The 19,382-nt window shown below is 38.0% G+C and overlaps 1 protein-coding gene across 1 annotated transcript in view; it reads right to left on the reverse strand.

Annotated features, from left to right (window-relative positions):
- The window catches only part of LOC131978005 (BMP/retinoic acid-inducible neural-specific protein 3-like), a 64,236-nt gene that overhangs the window by 29,438 nt on the left and 15,416 nt on the right, over nt 1-19,382 (reverse strand). Inside the window, exon 2 of the mRNA XM_059341495.1 lies at nt 15,022-15,383. Within this exon, the coding sequence (XP_059197478.1) occupies nt 15,022-15,242 (221 nt within the window). The 5' untranslated portion in view covers nt 15,243-15,383. The remainder of the gene's footprint in view (nt 1-15,021; nt 15,384-19,382) is intronic.

Here is a 19,382-nt window from a genome sequence, read left to right on the forward strand (position 1 = left end):
TTGTTCTGTATGGATGGGGACAAAACGGAGCAGTACAACCAGAAATTGGAGAGGCAGTGTAGTGAATAGTTCAAGCGTGAAATGACCACTGGACATGAGGGAGAAATTTTTTAAAATGACAGCTTTTTGCGGAGATATTAGTAGTGAAAATAAATCTCTATTCACATGTCGCAATGTATTTAACGGCCTCACAGACCTTACAATGCTTCCTCTGCTTGGTCCTCATTAGGCACTTTATTACCACCTCATCAACCTCAGTAGTTGATGAGATATTTCAGTAGTGGACTGACTGAAACACTGACATTCCCATCCCAAGAGTCATGCTACCTACATTTCTAAAGATGGAAAGTTAACAGTGAAAACGGAAACAACACATGCCCTACCTACAACAGGCTGACAGAGAGCGAAATGGAAACCATGGAGACTGTGAAACAAAACCTTTGAAGTTATATCCACGTTCTCATTCACCTTGTAAAGGCTCTTTCGTCCAATGTTTGTGCTAACAGATAGCTCTAACCTTGTGTCTAACTTCCAAACACAATCATTGCCTGCACATGTACCCAGTAAACTGCAATGCCAGGTTGTTGGGCTCTGTACCTCCCATAGAAAAACATTTGATGAACACATTTCGATGAGGTGCTTTCACTCGCCCCGAGCAGGCGAGGCTACAAGTTGTGCTCTGACCACTGCTAACCTGCTGTCATAACAAATTGGAGAAAAGAACCAACGGCCATACTCCTTTTGACTAAGGCAGCACAAGATCAAAAATGCAAGGTCAAAACAGCTTGCTTTACAGAAGTACACTCCCAGAAGTGAGCATTCAGCTGAAGAATTCCAAATATATGTATAAATCTCTGCTGTGGGCTAAAAGGGCCTAAAATATGGAGATCACATATAACAGATGATATCGTGTTTTTCCACCAACCAATTAGATTTCCATCAAAATCTGACGACAGTTGCTCCACTTTTTGTCAACTGCAGTACATTTTTCAAACATGGACAAAAAGTCCTCCACTGAAGATCATGTGATGCAATCAAAAGTTCCAGAACAACAACCAAACAGACCTTTTGGTGACTTTCTTTTGACAAACACTGTTTCCAAGGTTACTTTCAGTGTAATTTCTTGGGTTGCGGAACTATGTTTCCAGGGAAACATGTAACATGGCAGTGACATGCAGTGGTGATTAAAATCATTGTGTATAAACACAGCATTGAGAGATGCCCCCTCCTCCTCAGCACAGCAACAAGCAATCTTTAGTCCTGCAAACTAATAGGCTGAGTATTTGTGCCCCGACAGGAGAATTTAGCCGAGCCTCCAGAGCTTCCGACTCAGATGACACCGATTACGGTGTCAGCCTGGCAATGCCCACAAATGTCCTGAACACAGCAAAATGAAAAGGAAAGAGAAAATAGTAGGAAGTAGCAGGTTGAGGACAGGGTCCCTGCAGATCTTGCCCATGCCACAAACTTTTTGTGGATCATAAGTAATGATTGAGAGGGATTGATTGGTTTTAGGAAAATCCTACCCATTTTGGGGAGCACACGAAGGAGAACACTTCCTTTTTTTAGGCTGTTGTTTTGTACTGTTTCATACTCAGCTGTAATGGTGCTGTTCTCTGGCTTTTGCTCGTGTTAATGTAGTGGTAGCTGAACATTAACTTATTGCTCCTATATTTATCACTCTTGAAAAAGGCATTCGCTAAATCTGAGTCTTATTGCCTCAGTCAATTATCGCTTTGAAGCATTTTCTTCTAGTATCAATTTATAAGCGTCTAAATTAAAAGATTTAGTGCTTAACAAATGTATTAGACCACCATTTTTTTCTGCCACAGCCGCCCTAAATTAACATCAGCAACAACAGCATTTTCTTCTAGCATCAATTTATAGGCATCTAAATTTTAAGGTACAGTGCTTAACAAATGTATTAGATTAGTAATTAGTATTAGTAATTGTCCAAATTTGTTTTATATGTCTGTAATGCTTAATACAGCAGTATTTTGAAGCCCTTTAACCCAAATTATATTTTGTATGCGAAAATATAATAATTATTGTTATCTATGAATTTTCAAATTCACTGTTTTACAAAAAAACCCTGTAAAAATAGTAAAACACATTATAATTCCTTGATTAATATGTCAAATGATAGTTATTGACTTCCATTCCTCAACAAAAAATTGTTTTAGTGGTTGAATGTTCAGCTTGATTCATTTCTGACTTCACAGAGAAGCCCAGTGAGCCGGCTCACATCTGGCTATAAAAGATAAATTCACTTTGTTATTTGCCAAATAAATGACTTTTTAGTTTTAAAAATTTAGATTTCTAAAATATTTATGTTTTCTTGTTTTTATGAAAGGCGGTCTTATAAATTTGTTAAGCACTGTAGTTCCCAAAAAATGTCTTGGTGTTGAACCTTGACTTGTTTTAGCACATAATATTCCATGTCTTTTCAGAGTTCAGTGTGGCCATTAGACAAAGAACAGAAAAGCCATGAACTCAGAGAAATTGAGATTGATGCCAGAAAAGAGAGTCAATACTAATGTTAAAAGTCACATTTTCTACACAGATTTGGCTCATACTGTATGTCATCTGTGTCTTATCATTTAGCTTTAAACAATATTGATAAAATCAACTTGTTTAAGCCAGTAAAACTGTGAAATGGCACCAGTATGTACAGTGTGACATTTCATTTTAGAGGCCATATAAAGCCAAGGGATGTTTCACTATAAAAGGTCTTTCGTTTATTTGACTGCCTAAAAGTTTACTTTTTAATCTGAAGTACTGTGCAAAAGTCTTAGGTAGGTGTGAAAAATGCTGTAAAATAATAAAGCTTTCCAAAATAAAAATAATAGTTTATTTTTGTCAGTTAACAAAATGCAAAGTGAGTAAACAGAAGAAAAATCTAAATCAAATCAATATTTGATGTAAGCACACAGTATATATATTGAAAGTAATATCTTCTTCATATAATATTGATAGCAAAGAAGGTGATACCTTGATTAGAAGCAGGGCTCGTCCTGTTTCATCATCAGTTAGAGGAAGTAAGAATAACTCAGCTGAAGGCCGTTTATTTATGTGTGTTTGTATTAATGATGTCGTGATGCAAGTGAAAATTAGCAAAAGATATAAGAAAACCCACCTGCAGAGAAATAACCTGTTTCAGTATCTAGAACTAGAACTAATTAAATATGTACTTGGGAAATGAAGAAACTGTTTGAAAACCACAACTATCTTTGATGCTTTAAAAAAGGATAACTTTGATATCAGGCCATGGGCAAGACTGCATTTATTTTTGCAAGCACTCTCCCTGTGTCACAAATCTGCATAGCAATGAATGCATAAAGAGACAGTTATGAAGTCACAGACAGATATCACAGCTGTAATTATAACAGATCGCTTGTGATTACTTTGAAATTTCTCGGGGAGGCTACAGGAGTGCGGTGCCAATTTTTACTATCTGCCTGGCACTGCCCCCAATTTACTCACATAATCACGCTTATATGAGAAGAAAGGGACGGCAAAAATGTTCCTCAAAGAGCCAGCTGTCTATTTAGAGAGCACTCTGTTTCGTGCTAAAACATTTTGAAGAGCTACATTCTGATTCTGTTTAGAAAGCAACCATAAGAAATGGACATAAAAACCACACAGGACCCCCGTGAAAATAAACCTGATTAACTGTCTTGACTGTGGCCTTAATTTGTCAGATTGCATTGTGTGGCAAGGAAATAAACATTCAGTGAATTTATGTGAACTGTGTTGTTCTATCAGTCAAATGTTGCCCTCCTCTCTCTCCAAAATAAAAGCTTGACTGCTGTAATCAGAACGGGTTGAACAACCTTGGCTGCTGATGATGGATGGAGGGAGTGTGGCCTTTTGAAAGGGTATATATCACATTAAAGCAGGAGTAATGAGGAAAGCTCAAACACCCAGATGTTTGAATGATACACAGTGCAAATCCCAGAGAATTCCACTGCTGCACACACAAGTTCCAATAAAGTGGCGGCAAGGAATCGCAACGCACATCAATTTCAATTTCTGTTATATAATCACAAACCAAGACACTGATCCACACAATATTAAGCAGAGACTGTAGGCAGAGTGTGGGAAGTAAACATAATGATGTTAAATGGATATGTGGTACTCACTGACCTTTTTGCTGACACTGTAGTATTCAGACAAAGCCTTTGACTAATCTCTTGCTCAGATATATCTAGTGTAGCTATTAATCTTTACCTCATTGCATGCCATACAAATAAATGACCTCTTCAAATGGGACACTGTGTCTCTTGAGTTGTGCTTTGCAGCTTGAAAGCACTAGTTCAAAGCTGCAGCACGTTCTGTGGAAAATGAGGAATACACAAGGAGGGAGCCAGAGAGAGAGCGGCGGGGGCAGAGAACAGGTATAGAAAGAGTATTCGCAAATCCCCGCTGTCGTTCGTTTCTTCAGTTATCGTTGACTGTGATAAGCTAGCCCTGTCTTATCTTAAACCCCCAATAGGCCAAATGGTTCGTCCTGCAGGGAGAGGAGGAAATGAAATGGGTTTCACCACAAAGTTGACTTTAGGGGCTGCAATCCTCCTACAACCGGCTTAGTCATTACTATTATCAATTTCGTTGCTCCTTTTTTCGCCAAGGTACATCCGTTTCATCAGTTTAACACTTTGGACGCTATCATAGCCCAGCTGTTGGAGTTGATGAATTTTCTCCAAATTCAAAGTGGCCCCTTTTTTTCTTGGCTGGTTCATCATATCTGCGTCTGTTCAAGTACTGTAAGTAAATAAAGTAGAAGTGCAGCAAAACTGTTGTTAATGTTACTTTCTACTTCACTCGACTATCAGATCGAAAATAAATGTTTTACCCCATTGTATTCATTTAAAATATAGTTCCGGATCTGAACATGTTCCAAGCTTATGTAATGCAATGCACTGCTAAGAATTAAAGCAGTAGTAGGCAACCATTAGGGATTGTGTTGTTGTGATCATTTATCACATGTCAGATGTGATTGAGCTGTTTGCACCCTCCCAGATGTTTTTTTTTTTTTTTTGTGAACTATTGCATCATTTCACTTTTCTACACAAAAGACTAGAGAAAAATCCCCAAAAAATAAAGGCACATTTGTTGCAGCAGAACTTTTCTTTTTTTTCTTACATCATTGATCATCTCACAACACCCAAGATTTATCTTATGACCCTTTGGATGGTGTCCAACCCAGAGGTTGGACTACACATTACTGTAAAAAAGTAGTTTAAATGAGCTTCACCTTGAAAAGCAAAGCCAGGAAATGTATGCATTGATGCATCAGTAAATAGATAATAATTCATATGTTACAAGAGCCAGTTTTTTTCTAAAAAAGAAATACTTACATTTTATATTTTAAATGATATCTTAGTATTAAGTAGTATTTCAAATACAGAATTTTTACTTTTGTGATTGGAGTATTTTTATTCCTTTTATGTAAGTAAAAGGATACCAATACTTCTTTCACCGCTTTGCTTCTATTATTTCATGTATCCACGATTTATTCGCTGGCGAGCGGCCTAATCTTTAAGCAGTTTAATAATATTTAATAAGCATAATGAATTTCCACAGTTAAATGATGTTTATAATGAAATCTGATCCCATAAAAATAATCACATGCATTCATCCAAATGCAATATGTTGAGCAAGCAGCCAAATACATGTCACCACCCCTGCTTCACCCTAGTGAATGTGGCTGCTTTCCCTTGGCACTGTTTCCCAAGGACAGGTGGCTGAGGCGGAAGGCCCACATTGTGTTTGCACTAGAAGCAATGGGTATGCTCTCCGATGAATCCCAAAAAAACACACACAGACACGAGCACACAGACCCTCTTCCTTTTCCTTCACACTACTTGCTAAAAATTCTTTCAAATTCAATCAGTGAGAAGGGCGGGAAATTAAGTAGAGGGCTAACGCGGTGTGAATTCATTACTCTATCACTGCTGAGGTAGCTCAAACACTGAAACTCCAAGCGCCAATTCTGGTGATCCATCTTCTGCTGTCATTAAGCATTTATTAGGATTTAGTAGAGATCGGGACTACACATGAGAAGGACCAGACCAGAAAATAATATTGTCACTTTCAATCACCTCTGCCCTCTTTTCTGCACAAAGTGATGTGACGGTCAAAAATGATCATTTACAACAAACACAAGCTTAAGATTTATCTGTCCATGCTGCTATTGTTGGGTCTGAGCAATGGCCGCTGACAATTATTGATGTAACACGAAACACAATGTGTAGTATTCAGCAAAGAAACTGCTGACACAATAGCATTTTTTTTTCTTTGCAGCATTTTTTGTTTAATAACTGCAATTTATAACATAATGTGGCTAAAGCAAGAGAAACTGTTTACTTTTAAGTTTCATAATCCTAAAGCTGCTGTTTCATGCAACAGTTTCTCACAAAACTGTAGCATATAGTTTATCAATAATGTATCTGTTAGCAGCAGTCAGACAAGGCAAAAGCAGGGGACATTAAGTCCGAAAGAGTAAAAGACTACAGGCATGTTAGCAGCTTTATGAAGCTGTACTTTGCTACATGTATGACAATCACAACGTCTATGCTAACATGCTAACGGTTTAGCCCAAATGTGGGCATTAGGGGCCCGTTGGCTGTCCCTGTCCAGCCCGCGTGAGGTTACCCGGAAATTAGAAATCAATACAACTGCAGTAGTTTTATTTTCATGGTGATGTCTGCACAGAAACTGGTTCCATGAAACCACTGTGACATTGGCAAAAACACTTTTTGCTTTTTGCATAATGTTAATAAATTGCTGCAACTGCAGAACATAAAATGTGCATCTCAATAAATAGGAATATAATAGAAAACTTTATTTATGTCAGTAATTAAATTCAAAAAGTGGAAATAACACATTATATAGACCCATTACACACAGAATGAAACATTTCATGTCTTAATTTATTTAATTTATTCTAATTATAATGATTATGGCTTATATTTAATTAAGAACTAAAATTCAGTGTCTCAAAAAAAATTAATATTACAAAAGACAAATTTTAGAAAGTATGTTTAATATGGAAATGTTGGCCTCTGAAAAGTATTTCCATCTATATGCACTCAATACTTGGTTGGGGCTATTTTACTTGAACTACTGGAAATTGACTATTTCATGATATTCTAATTTATTGAGATGGACCTGTACATGCTCTATATTATTTTTGTGGTTTGAATGTATGCTGTGTTTAAAATAAATAGGAAAGTCTTATCATAACATGTGTTTTTACCAGTAGCAGCCCAAAATCAGAGAATTTACTGCATTTTATAAAGCCATGAAATAATATTGAGCATAATTGAGTTCAGAGTATTGGTCCGGCCCTCTGCAACCTTCACAGTATCTCATGTGGCCCCTTTAAATAAACTGTCCACCCCTGGTTTAGTAGGTATAATGTTTACCATGATCACCATCTTTTATTGTGCTAGCATGCTAACTGGACATGTCACTTGTTTTGCAGGTACTTGGTCAGAAACTAAATTATTGGACAAATTAAAATTCTGACCTGATAAATGTACTTTATAGACTTTTCCAACTCATCCTGGGGGAGTGACAGCAACATCCGAATCATATTTCATGGCAATCCATGAAAAAAGTTATGGCATTTCACTGCTGTGGTGCTTTTGGAAAAAGTTAGGACATCACCAAAGTCAGTATTATCCTCTGGGGACCTTGGATGTCTGCAAACTTTTCTGGCAATCCACCTGATACTTCTCAGCCCTTTGGTCCAGACGGATATATTTCAACAGGCTGACACTACCATCTATCCATGCCGCTAGCTAGTGTGTCTAAGAACCTGAAATGAGGATTTAAAGGGAATGAGACTTCCCGCTATTTACAGTACAGTGGAATCATCACCTCCTTTTACACTTTCATGCCCTATATTGAATCAAACTTTAAAGAGAAAGCTTAACCAGAGATAAATTGTCTCCAGTTGCCTGCAGCATTAACAGATTGAATAAAAGTGAGAATTAAAGTAAAATCCGAGCAATTAATGTGGGAAGATATCTAATGTTATGTCTCCACAAAAAGGCCAATTCTTTTTGGGATTTCTTAAACAGAGGCTGGGGGGCAAAGTGTTTAACTCTCTGGTATCACTAGGGACATTTTTCACTTCTGTTTTGGCAATAATTTTGAATTTTTTAAACAAAAACTAATAATGCATCACAGTCAATATTTTGGCTAATCTTTGATCTATCCAATACTGCTATAAAAATCCCCAAGCACCCCACCCCACCCCCATTTATTATAAGGAAAATAATTAATTTTTGTGTTGTTGTTTTTTTCCCACAAATACCAAAAATGACATCAAGTAATCAAACTGGCCTTAAAGGATTAAATCCTCAAAGTGGTTGAATGTTTGGTAGTTCTGAGCAGGGCTGAAGTTGTCTAAAACAGTGGTTCCCAACCTTTTTCTTGAGGGACCCACATCTTTACCATTGTAAACTTTGGCGACCCCCCCATTGTCAATTGCCTCTATGTAGCCGAACTCAATGTGACTTTCATGGTACCCTCTCTTTTTCTTTTTGAGATATTCAGCATTTTCGTCTCCCTGACGCTTCGCCATTTTCCCATTAGCTCTGTGTTTCTGTTGTAAGGGTGAGGCTACCTGTGTACTGTAGGACACATGTCCTTATTTTTGCGATATAGCCTTTATTTTCAAACTTTTCTGTAGTGATTTTTCTATTTAAATAAATGAATAAATGTTTAATGTATCCCTAATTTAGTTGTTTTTGTCCCACTAACAGTGGCGGTTCTACACAGGGGCCTACAGGGGCCACTGCCCCTGTGAAGAAGCCCTTGGCCCCTGCTGTGGCCCCTGTGTCAAATTAATAATAAAATGATAAATTTATAACGATGAACAACGGAACAATTCTTACCTATTTTCTATTTTCAATCAACAATATCTTATTGTACACAAAATGAACCCAGAATGTGTACATTGTATAATAGCTTATTGTGCAATAAAAGCTTTCAAAATAAAAGAAAGTGATTGTGCACAAAAATGACAAATGTCATTGTCGTACAAAAATAATTGTTATTGTTGGTAAGTCTCATTGTTTCAATCAATGTATTTGTATCTTTCCAAATATATTTAAATGACATTTTTAAATCGCTAAAATAAAGGTTTTGAATGCTTAAATATAATCTTTTCCATTTGTTAATGTGCCCCTCTGATTAAACACAGGCCCCTCCTTGGCCCCCACAGTAAAACTGGTCTAGAACCGCCACTGCCCACTAATGAATTAAATGCTGACTCATCAATATTTAACACATTAGATTTATTACATCCCTTAAAATCAAGAGGGCTTCGCAACTTCCCTTGGATCTTTGGCGCCCCCCTGGGGGGGTCGGGCCCCCCTTGTTGGGAATCACTGTCTAAGAGGTATATGTAGAAACGAGTAGAACAAAATATGAATCTGTAAGTTTTTATAGCGTTATTTTGGAAGTGAACATTTTTGTCCTTAATGGCCTTAAAGGGTAGTATATTAAAGTGATCCAAGAGGGTTTAACAGTGAAAGGCTACCATTTATTACCATTCCCTCACCAACTTATTTACCACAAAGACAACTTGGAGGTGCCAAGACCTCTGAGGATATTCCAGGAGACGAGGCGAGACAAAGAACATCAGTAAGAATGTAGCAGTGGGATGTTGAGAAGCACCGCTGAGGGAGTCGCTCTAAAACATTCACCTCAACCCTCTTCAGAGCACCTGCAGACTCCCCTGTGGTTTGGGAAATCTGCTGTTGTTCATTGTGGTTGAAGTGGCTCTTATATCAAACAGGAAGCTGCTGTCTTTTGATCAAGTTAAACTCAAAGGGTGGGCTTGTCCTACATGCTCCGGTTTGCAGAATAAACTAATTGGAGATCAGTCCCATTGTTTTAATTTATTATGTGTTGATGCACAGTGATGCTTATTGACATTATATGCAATGTAACTCACTCATTTCTAACACCCCCCAGGGTTATTTTTTGCACAAGTTTTAATTGAGTGTCATTCGTTTTGAGTGTAAAGCAATTACTTATTGTTGATGATTTCACATCTGTGTTGATAGCAGCTTCAGCTACTGTGCTGTGGAAGTTTTTAGGAAGTCTTACTCCTTTTTTTTTCTCACAAATATCTGACCTTGTGTGACTTAGTAGATATTCTTGTAATCATGTAAGTAATTAGTTTATTGTCTTATTCCTGTATATTTTGTACATTTTCACCCATCAACTGTCATTTCTTAATGAGCCGGTAATCTACACAGCTACCACTGTAATATAATTCTGTAAATTATATAATACTTATATAATATTATTATAGTATTTGAATGCTTATGTAGAATTTGAAACTTTTCATCTGAATCAGAAAACTTACCTGTACGGCTGCTTAACCAACTCATGCATTGAGAGGTTCGACACATTTTGTCGAACAAAAAGTAAGAAGTATCTTTCTGCAATTGTTCAAATGAAACACTCTAAGTTCACCAAAAAACTGACATCTCAACCTGTGTCAGGGAGTAACAAGTAGACACTTCTTTGCCTTTTACAGAAGGCAGAGAGTTTGGGAAGCGTTTCCACAGAGAATCGCTCCGTCTTCTTGTTTGTACATGAGGGTTAGAGCTGGATTTGGAAATTTAAGGACCTCTGTTTCACAGTGTAAGCATAGCTAACAAGTTTGGCCCCCTTGAGAGAATATTGCATCGGACCCACTTTCTTTAATAAAACAACCCTTCTGAATTTTTTATGAACCAGCTCCAGGTGTGTGAGCTCCAGAAAATCATCACCACATTTCACCTCCCCAACGCAGGCACTAAAAGAGAGATATTGTTCGCAAAAAAAACAGAAAAAACAGAAGCGTACCCACAGCTGTATCCCTCCCGTCTGTGTCAGATTCCTTTCTGAAATCGAATGGGACTGAATCCAACTGAATTCAATTTAAGAAGATTTACAGGCTATTTACTTTTTAGGTTAGTTTTTCCTTTTAATATCATCACTATTAATCAATGCCGCATTGAGGTAATCTAGAGAGCCTCAAACACAACCTTGCAGCTGACAGAAGCCTCTCAGGGGATTCTGTGATAATGCAGAGTAATAAGTACTAAGAGCTCACTAATCACTTGGCCACATGATAAGACTATTAATCTTGCCGCCCATGCAGCTCGGCTCCAATGGATCGCTGCCTTTTGCCAGAGAAGGAAGTATTAAAAAGCTCTAACGCGGCAGACGATCACCGGAGCCATAAAGCATCCTTGCACCGATCCATAGATGTCAGGAACCCTGTCCGTCTATTTCCTGAAGCCTGGACAACATCCTCCTAAACGACGACGGATATGATTCATGACACAATCTCCACTAATTCGGTCGCATGCCGATACCTCAGACTGTGTTGCTGTCATGACAAATCATCATTTTTTTCCAGTGCTAATCAACATATTTCAGTTGACCACCTGATCAGGTGACACCCCGAGGGCTGAGAAGGCAGCAGAACGTGATGTACAGCCAGCAGATAGCAACGTGCCTGCATAAAATACATCATGTCTGCTTCTGTCGAGGCACGGGCCAGATATCTTGTGAACATCGTCTGTGAGAAACCTCTTCTGCATGACAACAGTCTGAATAATGCAGTCTGCCTACTAAATAACCATGAATAGGATTTTCATAAAGCGTACTGTCCATTGTGTGAACTAATATCGGAAATGCAGCAGTATTGAATTTCTCCCTTACATTATATAGTGATGTTACAATAAAAAAAGTTAGAGAGGAAAAGCTTATAAAAGCCCTCTGCAGCTGCAGCAGTAAACACTGCTGTAGTAACACACACTGCGTATGTTATTAGGATAAAATGCCCTGAGAATGACCTTGTCCTAAACTTTAATCGCTTCCATAATCTACATATTATAACAGATGTACTTTCATTTAATTCAACTTCACTTGATTTAACTGCAGCACATTTCACTGCAAACTGCAATATCATTTTCACAAGAGAGCTTGATTAAGGGTCAGGTAAGGACATATTTTCGGTGGGCTTGAGGCTGCTAAAGTTCATGTTTCACACAAATTATGAACACCTACAGTACAGGCCAAAAGTTTGGACATACCCATCTCATTCAATGCGTTTTTCTGACTATTTACATTGTAGATTCTCACTGAAGGCATCAAAACTATGAATAAACACATATGGAATTATGTACTTAACAAAAAAAGTGTGAAATAACTGAAAACATGTCTTGTATTTTAGATTCCTCAAAGTAGCCACCCTTTGCTTACTAGAATATAAGACATGTTTTCAGTTATTTCACTCTTTTTTGTTAAGTACATAATGTCAATAGTCATGAAAATAAAGGAAAAACATTGAATGAGAAGGTGTGTCCAAACTTTTGGCCTGTACTGTATCTAAATCTATATTTTTCTCTTAATCAGAGCTCAAAATATGCACCAGCTGACTGTTAATAGCGTTATTGTACTTACAGAAAATATTCAGTGTTAATGAAACATCCAAGAAAGATGCTGAATCATTGTGTTTATATTGTAAAACTCCCTACACAGATTATTTTACGCCAAACCAGGATACACTATGGAATTAATGATGATGAAATGATCATGCATAATTATTGCAGTGACTTTATCTGATGGCTATAGGAGGTCCTCAACCTTTGGGGAGCTGTGGCTGTGAACAATTAACTGTTTCATGGCTTTGAAAATAGTTTAACCTTTTAGGGGTCAAACACTTTCATGACTGCATGGTTCATATGAAATAATAATATATAAATAACTTATTCATGCATGTAAATGACAATTGATTAAGGGACAATTGGACAACAAATTGCCAGTTAATGAGGGAGCTTTAGAGCTGGACAGGCAGATTTTGTTTATTTTGGTCCCAGCTATAGGCCAAGCTCAACACTGTCTCCAAACAATAAAGCTGCATTCTGAATCTAATGTTTGAGTAAACTAAATGTATTTTCTGCTTGAGAATGGTCACAGTTTTAAACACATGGTTAAAATTAGGAACTGAAATAAAGAACCTGGTCCCACAGGAATCCGTGAAATAGCCACGGATTCGCTTAACTCAAAATCCGTGGAATAGCCTCGGAATCACTCAAATTTCCGTGAAACTGACATGGATTTCGCTACAATGCAAGTTAATAACAGTCATATCCCGTGGCTATTCCATGGATATTTTTTCCTATTGGTTTGTTCCAAGTCACATGACTTTTAAGGTTCCGGCGGTCAGAACAAAAAACATGGCGGACAGTTCTCTCATTTTTAGTGAAAAAATCAATATTTTGACTTAGTTTCTGCATAAAAATGGATTTTGATCACATTTCTAGCGAGAAATATATGTTTTATTTTCTAAATACATGTACTTAATCACTTTGTATGTTGGAATAGCCACGGGATATGACTGCATTAACTTGCATTGTAGCTAATTCCGTGTCAGTTTCACGGAAATTTGAGTGATTCCGTGGCTATTCCACGGATTTTGAGTCAAGCAAATCTGTGGCTATTTCACAGATTCCTGTGAGACCATGTTGGAAATAAAACTAATTTCAAATATCATGGTTTTTGTAAATATAAATATGTTTGTTGCTGTACTTGCATTAGTGAAATAAGTCAATGTTGGTTTGACACTGGACACAAACAGTGGGCTTCTGGGTCAAAGTACCATTTGTTTAACACATCCATCCACCCCAACCTTCTCCCTACGTGGACTTACAACATCATCAACAAATTAATCCGGGAGAATATGTTTCCCTTAAAATATAATTGAAAATGCACTTTCATTGTGTGTTCACATAACTTCTAGGGGACCAGGCTAGTGTCTCTGTTTACAGGTTTTATGTTAAGTTACTGGCTGGTAGCTGTAGCATCAAACGTATTATACAGACACAAGACTGGTATTGATCTTCACATCTCGCTCTTGACAGAAAAGCAATTAAGTCCGAAGCATTTTCCCAGAACTATTTCTTTCAAACACTTGGCTCATGTCTTTGCTGTTTAACCTGCAGATTTGCAGTTTAAAGGTGCAATTTGTAAGGTTTGGCTGGATTTTTTTAGTTTAAACCTTCTAAAAATGAACAAACACAATCAACAGTGTGTGAAGAAGTGACAGAATAGACGATGCAGCCTGCTAGCTCCATGGCGACCATGCAGATTGCAAACCTGACTCTGCATGGCATCCCCCTGCCTCCTCTCGGCCCGGCTCCTGCTATCTGTGCACTCTGCTGGGCGAGTAATCTCTCCTGGGGTGGAGATAAGACTCTCCGGGGACACGTCCATTGCAACAGTCTCTCAGTTCTGGTGTTGCATGGCCTAAATTTTAGTTTGGGAAGTTCCCTATGTCATTTTAGGACATTGCAAGTTTACTGCATGACGAGTTTAATTGCTGCATTTAGTAAATTATAAATTACGTGGGGCGTCCCATTGGCTCACTGTGTCTCCACCTTCCATTCTTTCTGTCACTATCAATAAAGCATAAAAATGCCCAAAAATAATGGAAAAAATAAATAGATACATGCAATACTTGCTCAAAGGACAGGGGACAGTATTTCAAGTTATTCCAAATTGCACCTTCAATTAGTGGTACATCTGACTGGGCTGTCAGCATGCTAGTATCTGGTCAGCTAGCATTAATGTCTTCTTAGTGCCAGTGGCTCATGTCATCTTCATCATCTTTTGCTAATGCTTCAAATAAACATTGAGCTGTTTGTTCATGTTAAATGAGCTGAATCTTACCATGCAGCTATAAGTGCTGTTGAGTACCGGCAGAGGCTAATGACAAATTACTGTGACTTTGTGAGTTGTCCTAATCTAAATATGTCAACACATAAACATAATCATATTATGTATGTGGCCTTTATTTACACACAGTTGATCTTTGGAAGGACAACCATGGAGAGTGTTTGATGTGGCTGCTGGAGGTTTGTCATGCATATGAAAGGAGCAGTTATACAGCAGGATTAAATAAAGTTTGAAGTGCCTCTACATCCTGCTGTTGTGACTCACCTGTATATTTTGTATCTGGTGGAGAAGCCTTGCCGGTTCTTCTCCACAAAGTCGATGTACTCTGGGGAGTGGTGGAAAGGTCCTTTATCAGACAGGAGCCAGTCCAGGGGGCCCCCGGGCTTGTCATTGGGGAGGCTGGCTGTTGCTGCTGCTGCCGTTACCACAGACCGTAAACACACCCAGCAGTGAAGGCTGAGGCTGACGACGCCCCATAGAGCCATCAGAGATGGAGGGAGCGAGGGAGGGATGAGGGTGGTGATGGTTGGGAGGGGGGCGTTCAGCAGCCAAAGCCACTCGTCGTCAGCTGGCTCCTCCACTGGGATGATCGGGGGACCTGCATCACCTCAACGCCCCCCGAGCACCTAGAGGAACACACAGACACACAGATAAGGAAACACACAAACACACACATCCAACAGAAGTGAAAAACAGAACTTTAACAGCTCCGTGTGGAAGCTGGACTTGAACTGACATGTCAATTCAAAAGGCAAACACTCACTTCCTGCTGCTCCTTTCACGGTTTTGTTTTATTATTTTTAAATACATTCCATATATGCTATTTACTGTTGTTCAAGGTACTTGAAGCAGTCAGCTCAAGGCCCCTTTTAACACAATGCGACAATGCCACCACTGCAGATATGTTCCCATGGTTTGTGCAGCGACACAATGAATTTTCACTGCACAGAAAAGCATGCCACTCATCAATGAATGTGATAAATACTTCACATGGTAAAAGAACAGGGAGACTGTGAGATAGCAAATGTTTCTGAGCATGAGACAGATGCATCTTTTTCCTAGCAACGAAATTAATGACGTTGTCCAGCTGTAAGTTTTGTAAACACTGTCTCTTTTTCTCTGTCCTCTCTGTGACTTGCCTTTACATGTTGTCAGAGTGGCGCTAAAACAAGGAGCAAATGAAAAAAAACAGTAAAAATATAATATTTACACACCTAAGTAACAATTCACACGTTCTAAAATATTTCATCTTGATCTTTGGTTGGGACCTTGTAAAGAGTCAATAGCATTTCCATTCAGTGCTGTTTTTTCCATCCATCCAAAGATGCACTTGATGGATTTATCTATAGACCAGAATTGACTAAATATCTTGAGCTTCATGTTTTATTATGTTTATTATAAACCCAAGATCTTCCTTCTTATGAGTGTTTTGGTTCATTTAGTAAATGAAGGACATCTTAAGAACAAGAGTGAAAATGAAATACCATGGTGTAGTTTATTATTATTATTATTATTATTATTATGAATAATAATAATAATAATTACTTTTATTAATCCCACAATGGGGAAATTCAACCTCTGCATTTAACCCATCCTTTTTAAGTGAGCACACCATGCAAGAAGGAGTGGGCAGCACATTACTGCATGTTGTACATGTTGTACTATCCTGCTATTGTCAAGTGCCTTTGTCATTTCTAAGTGTTAATTGTAAAAAAGAAATACTATCTCACAGGGCAGTATTTTCACATTACTATGCCATGCAAGCACCAAACGCTAATTGACAGAAAATTGTGGGTTAGTGTCTTGATCAAAGACACTTCATTATGTTGCCACCACACTCACTCCTGTTTTGATCCACAACACTCAGTTTAAATTGGATGAACCTTCACCAGTAGTGCACACAGTGTCACTCAGTCTTACCACATTCACTGGCAATAACTAACTGTGGAAATAGTGAATGTGTGGATACAGAAATATTGTGGAACACCAGCATCATTTTCTCATTGACATATTCCAATTTACCACCTGTTCAGGTGACTCCTGAAACCTTTTCTGTATAACAACACATATAAACAATGCAGTCTGCCCACTAAATCATCCACTGACATCATAAATACAGCAATATGAAATTTCTCCCTTACATCATTAAAAAGTTAGCAAGGATAATCAAATATAGTGCTGGTCTCACAGGAATCCGTGAAATAGCCAAGGATTTGATTAACTCAAAATCCGTGGAATAGCCACAGAATAACTCAAATTTCCGTGAAACTGACACGGATTTCGCTACAATGCAAGTTAATGACAGTCATATCCCTTGGCTATTGGTTTGTTCCAAGTCACGTGACTTTCTGGCGGTCAGAACAAAAAACATGGCGGACAGTTCTTTTGAAACAGTTCTTTTGAGACAGTTTTGTGAAAAAAATCAATATTTTGACTTAATTTCTGCATAAAAATGGATTTTGATCACATTTCTAGCGAGAAATATATGTTTTATTTTCTAAATATTCACTCAGTGAATGTACATAATCACTTTGTATGTTGGAATAGCCACGGGATATGACTGTCATTAACTTGCATTGTAGCGAAATCCGTGTCAGTTTCACGGAAATTTGAGTGATTCCGTGGCTATTCCACGGATTTTGAGTTAAGCAAATCCGTGGCTATTTCACGGATTCCTGTGAGACCATGTTGGCTAATAAAGATGCCCTGCAGCTGTGAACTGCTGTGTCACACTACAGTAGTGTGCAGATGACCTTATTACATATATATTGTAAGGATTAAAAAAAAAAAAAGTCCATGGAATGACCTTTAACTCAACCAAGTTATTATAACAGATGTACATTTTCAAGTTAATTCAACCAGGACGGATGAAAGTTCACCACCGTTCTTCTTCATCTCTCTCATTTCATTCAACTTCAGTTGTTTAACTGCAGTACATTTAATTGCAAGCATTATCATTTTCACTGAAGTTAATAGGGATCAGGCAGGATATGCACAGATTTTGAGTGGGCTTCACATTGCTAAAATTTGTTGTTCATGTTAATTATGAAGACACCCTCTCTATATGTATAGAAATATTGTGCTGTACACAATAAAGCACAGCATTAGAAATCAGTACGTGTGATGCCCCAGTGGATGCTAGGAGGCTTCCTACACACACGTCTGGGGATGCTGCAATATCAATCTACCTAATAATATTTGGCTGACTCTAATGATTAGATAACAGTGGAGGACAAATACTAAATCTGATCCAAAACAAATAAATAAATAACCAACCCTTTGGCAAAACAATTATTTCACACAGAAAGAGAAAAATAAGTAATGTCAGACTGTTGGGATTACAAAATGTTAATTGAATTATCAGATAAAACTGTAATGTTTCGTACATTTTAGACACTTAAGGATTTGATGATAATTTGTTCAAATGAATGAGAGATTGATCAATCTTAGAAGTAACTATGCTACCCTACACTCTTCAAGACTGAATTGCTCTGGTGGAGAAAAAAAATCACCAAATAAAAGAAAGTTACAGCACTTAGAAGTTGTGCGGTGCATCAATCAATCTTCCTTTTGAGGAGACAACAGTTGAGCTTCTTTAGAACAAACTATTTTACTTTTGTTATGAGTCATCGCTTCCTGGGAGCTAGGATTTTCCTATACAAAACCAGAACAAGAAGTTTTGCAGACTTGATATAACACATTTCCGTTGCAGCCTTACTTTGTGATTTACACAGATATTCTGGTATAAAAGTCTCGCCGAGTACAATTGCTTCTAAACTGGTAAAAGTTACGATTCTAATTGTGAATTCATCCCTGTAAGTCAGCGTGTAATTGCTGTGCTGCTGTTTTCAAAATTGTACTCATCATATTTCAACACTTGCTTTACTGTAAGAGCAACTATTATGAGTTGTACTTGCATGCAAATCACACACACACACACGCACACACACACAAAGAGGCACACTTCTGTTGGTAAAATACAAAGTCTCGGTTGCAGTGTTTTATCAGACTACCTGCTGTTCAGACTGTTGTCCAGGGCGCACATTAGTATCCATCACCATCTCGATACCCGTCAATCATATCTCCCCGCAGTGACACTCCTTTGCTGTGTGCATGTGTGTGTGTGTGTGTGTGTGTGTGTGTGTGTGTGTGTGTTGGGGTTTGAGTCCCATTACAGTATTCTGATGACAATCTGTCAAGTTAACTCAGCCATATGACCGTGTGTGTGGGCGTGTGCACATGTGCGTGGGTTTCAAAAATCATTACTCTCAGAAAACACAGCAGACAGCATGGGAAGAGTGCACAACAGCTGGAGGTAGATAGAAAGAAACAGATTTAAAACGTAATATTAAATGCGATCATATGTTCCTCCTGCATGCCTAAATGTTCAATATTTAACCTGCTATCTCTTCTGGATGATTTTAATTGAGTCTTTATAATAAGAATAGAGCTGGCCTTTTGGAAATTTGGAGTGTGTGTGTGTGTGTGTGTCTGTATGTGTGTGTGTGTATACACTATCTTTATGTTTAGTGAGCAATCTAAATAATGGGATTTCAGTGCAAAAATATGTGAAGTTCTTGCTGTTTACTGTTAAAAAAAACCCCACCTTATTTGGCTGTAAATCT

The sequence above is a fragment of the Centropristis striata genome, chromosome 9 (genome assembly GCF_030273125.1).
Source record: "Centropristis striata isolate RG_2023a ecotype Rhode Island chromosome 9, C.striata_1.0, whole genome shotgun sequence".
NCBI lineage: Eukaryota > Metazoa > Chordata > Actinopteri > Perciformes > Serranidae > Centropristis > Centropristis striata.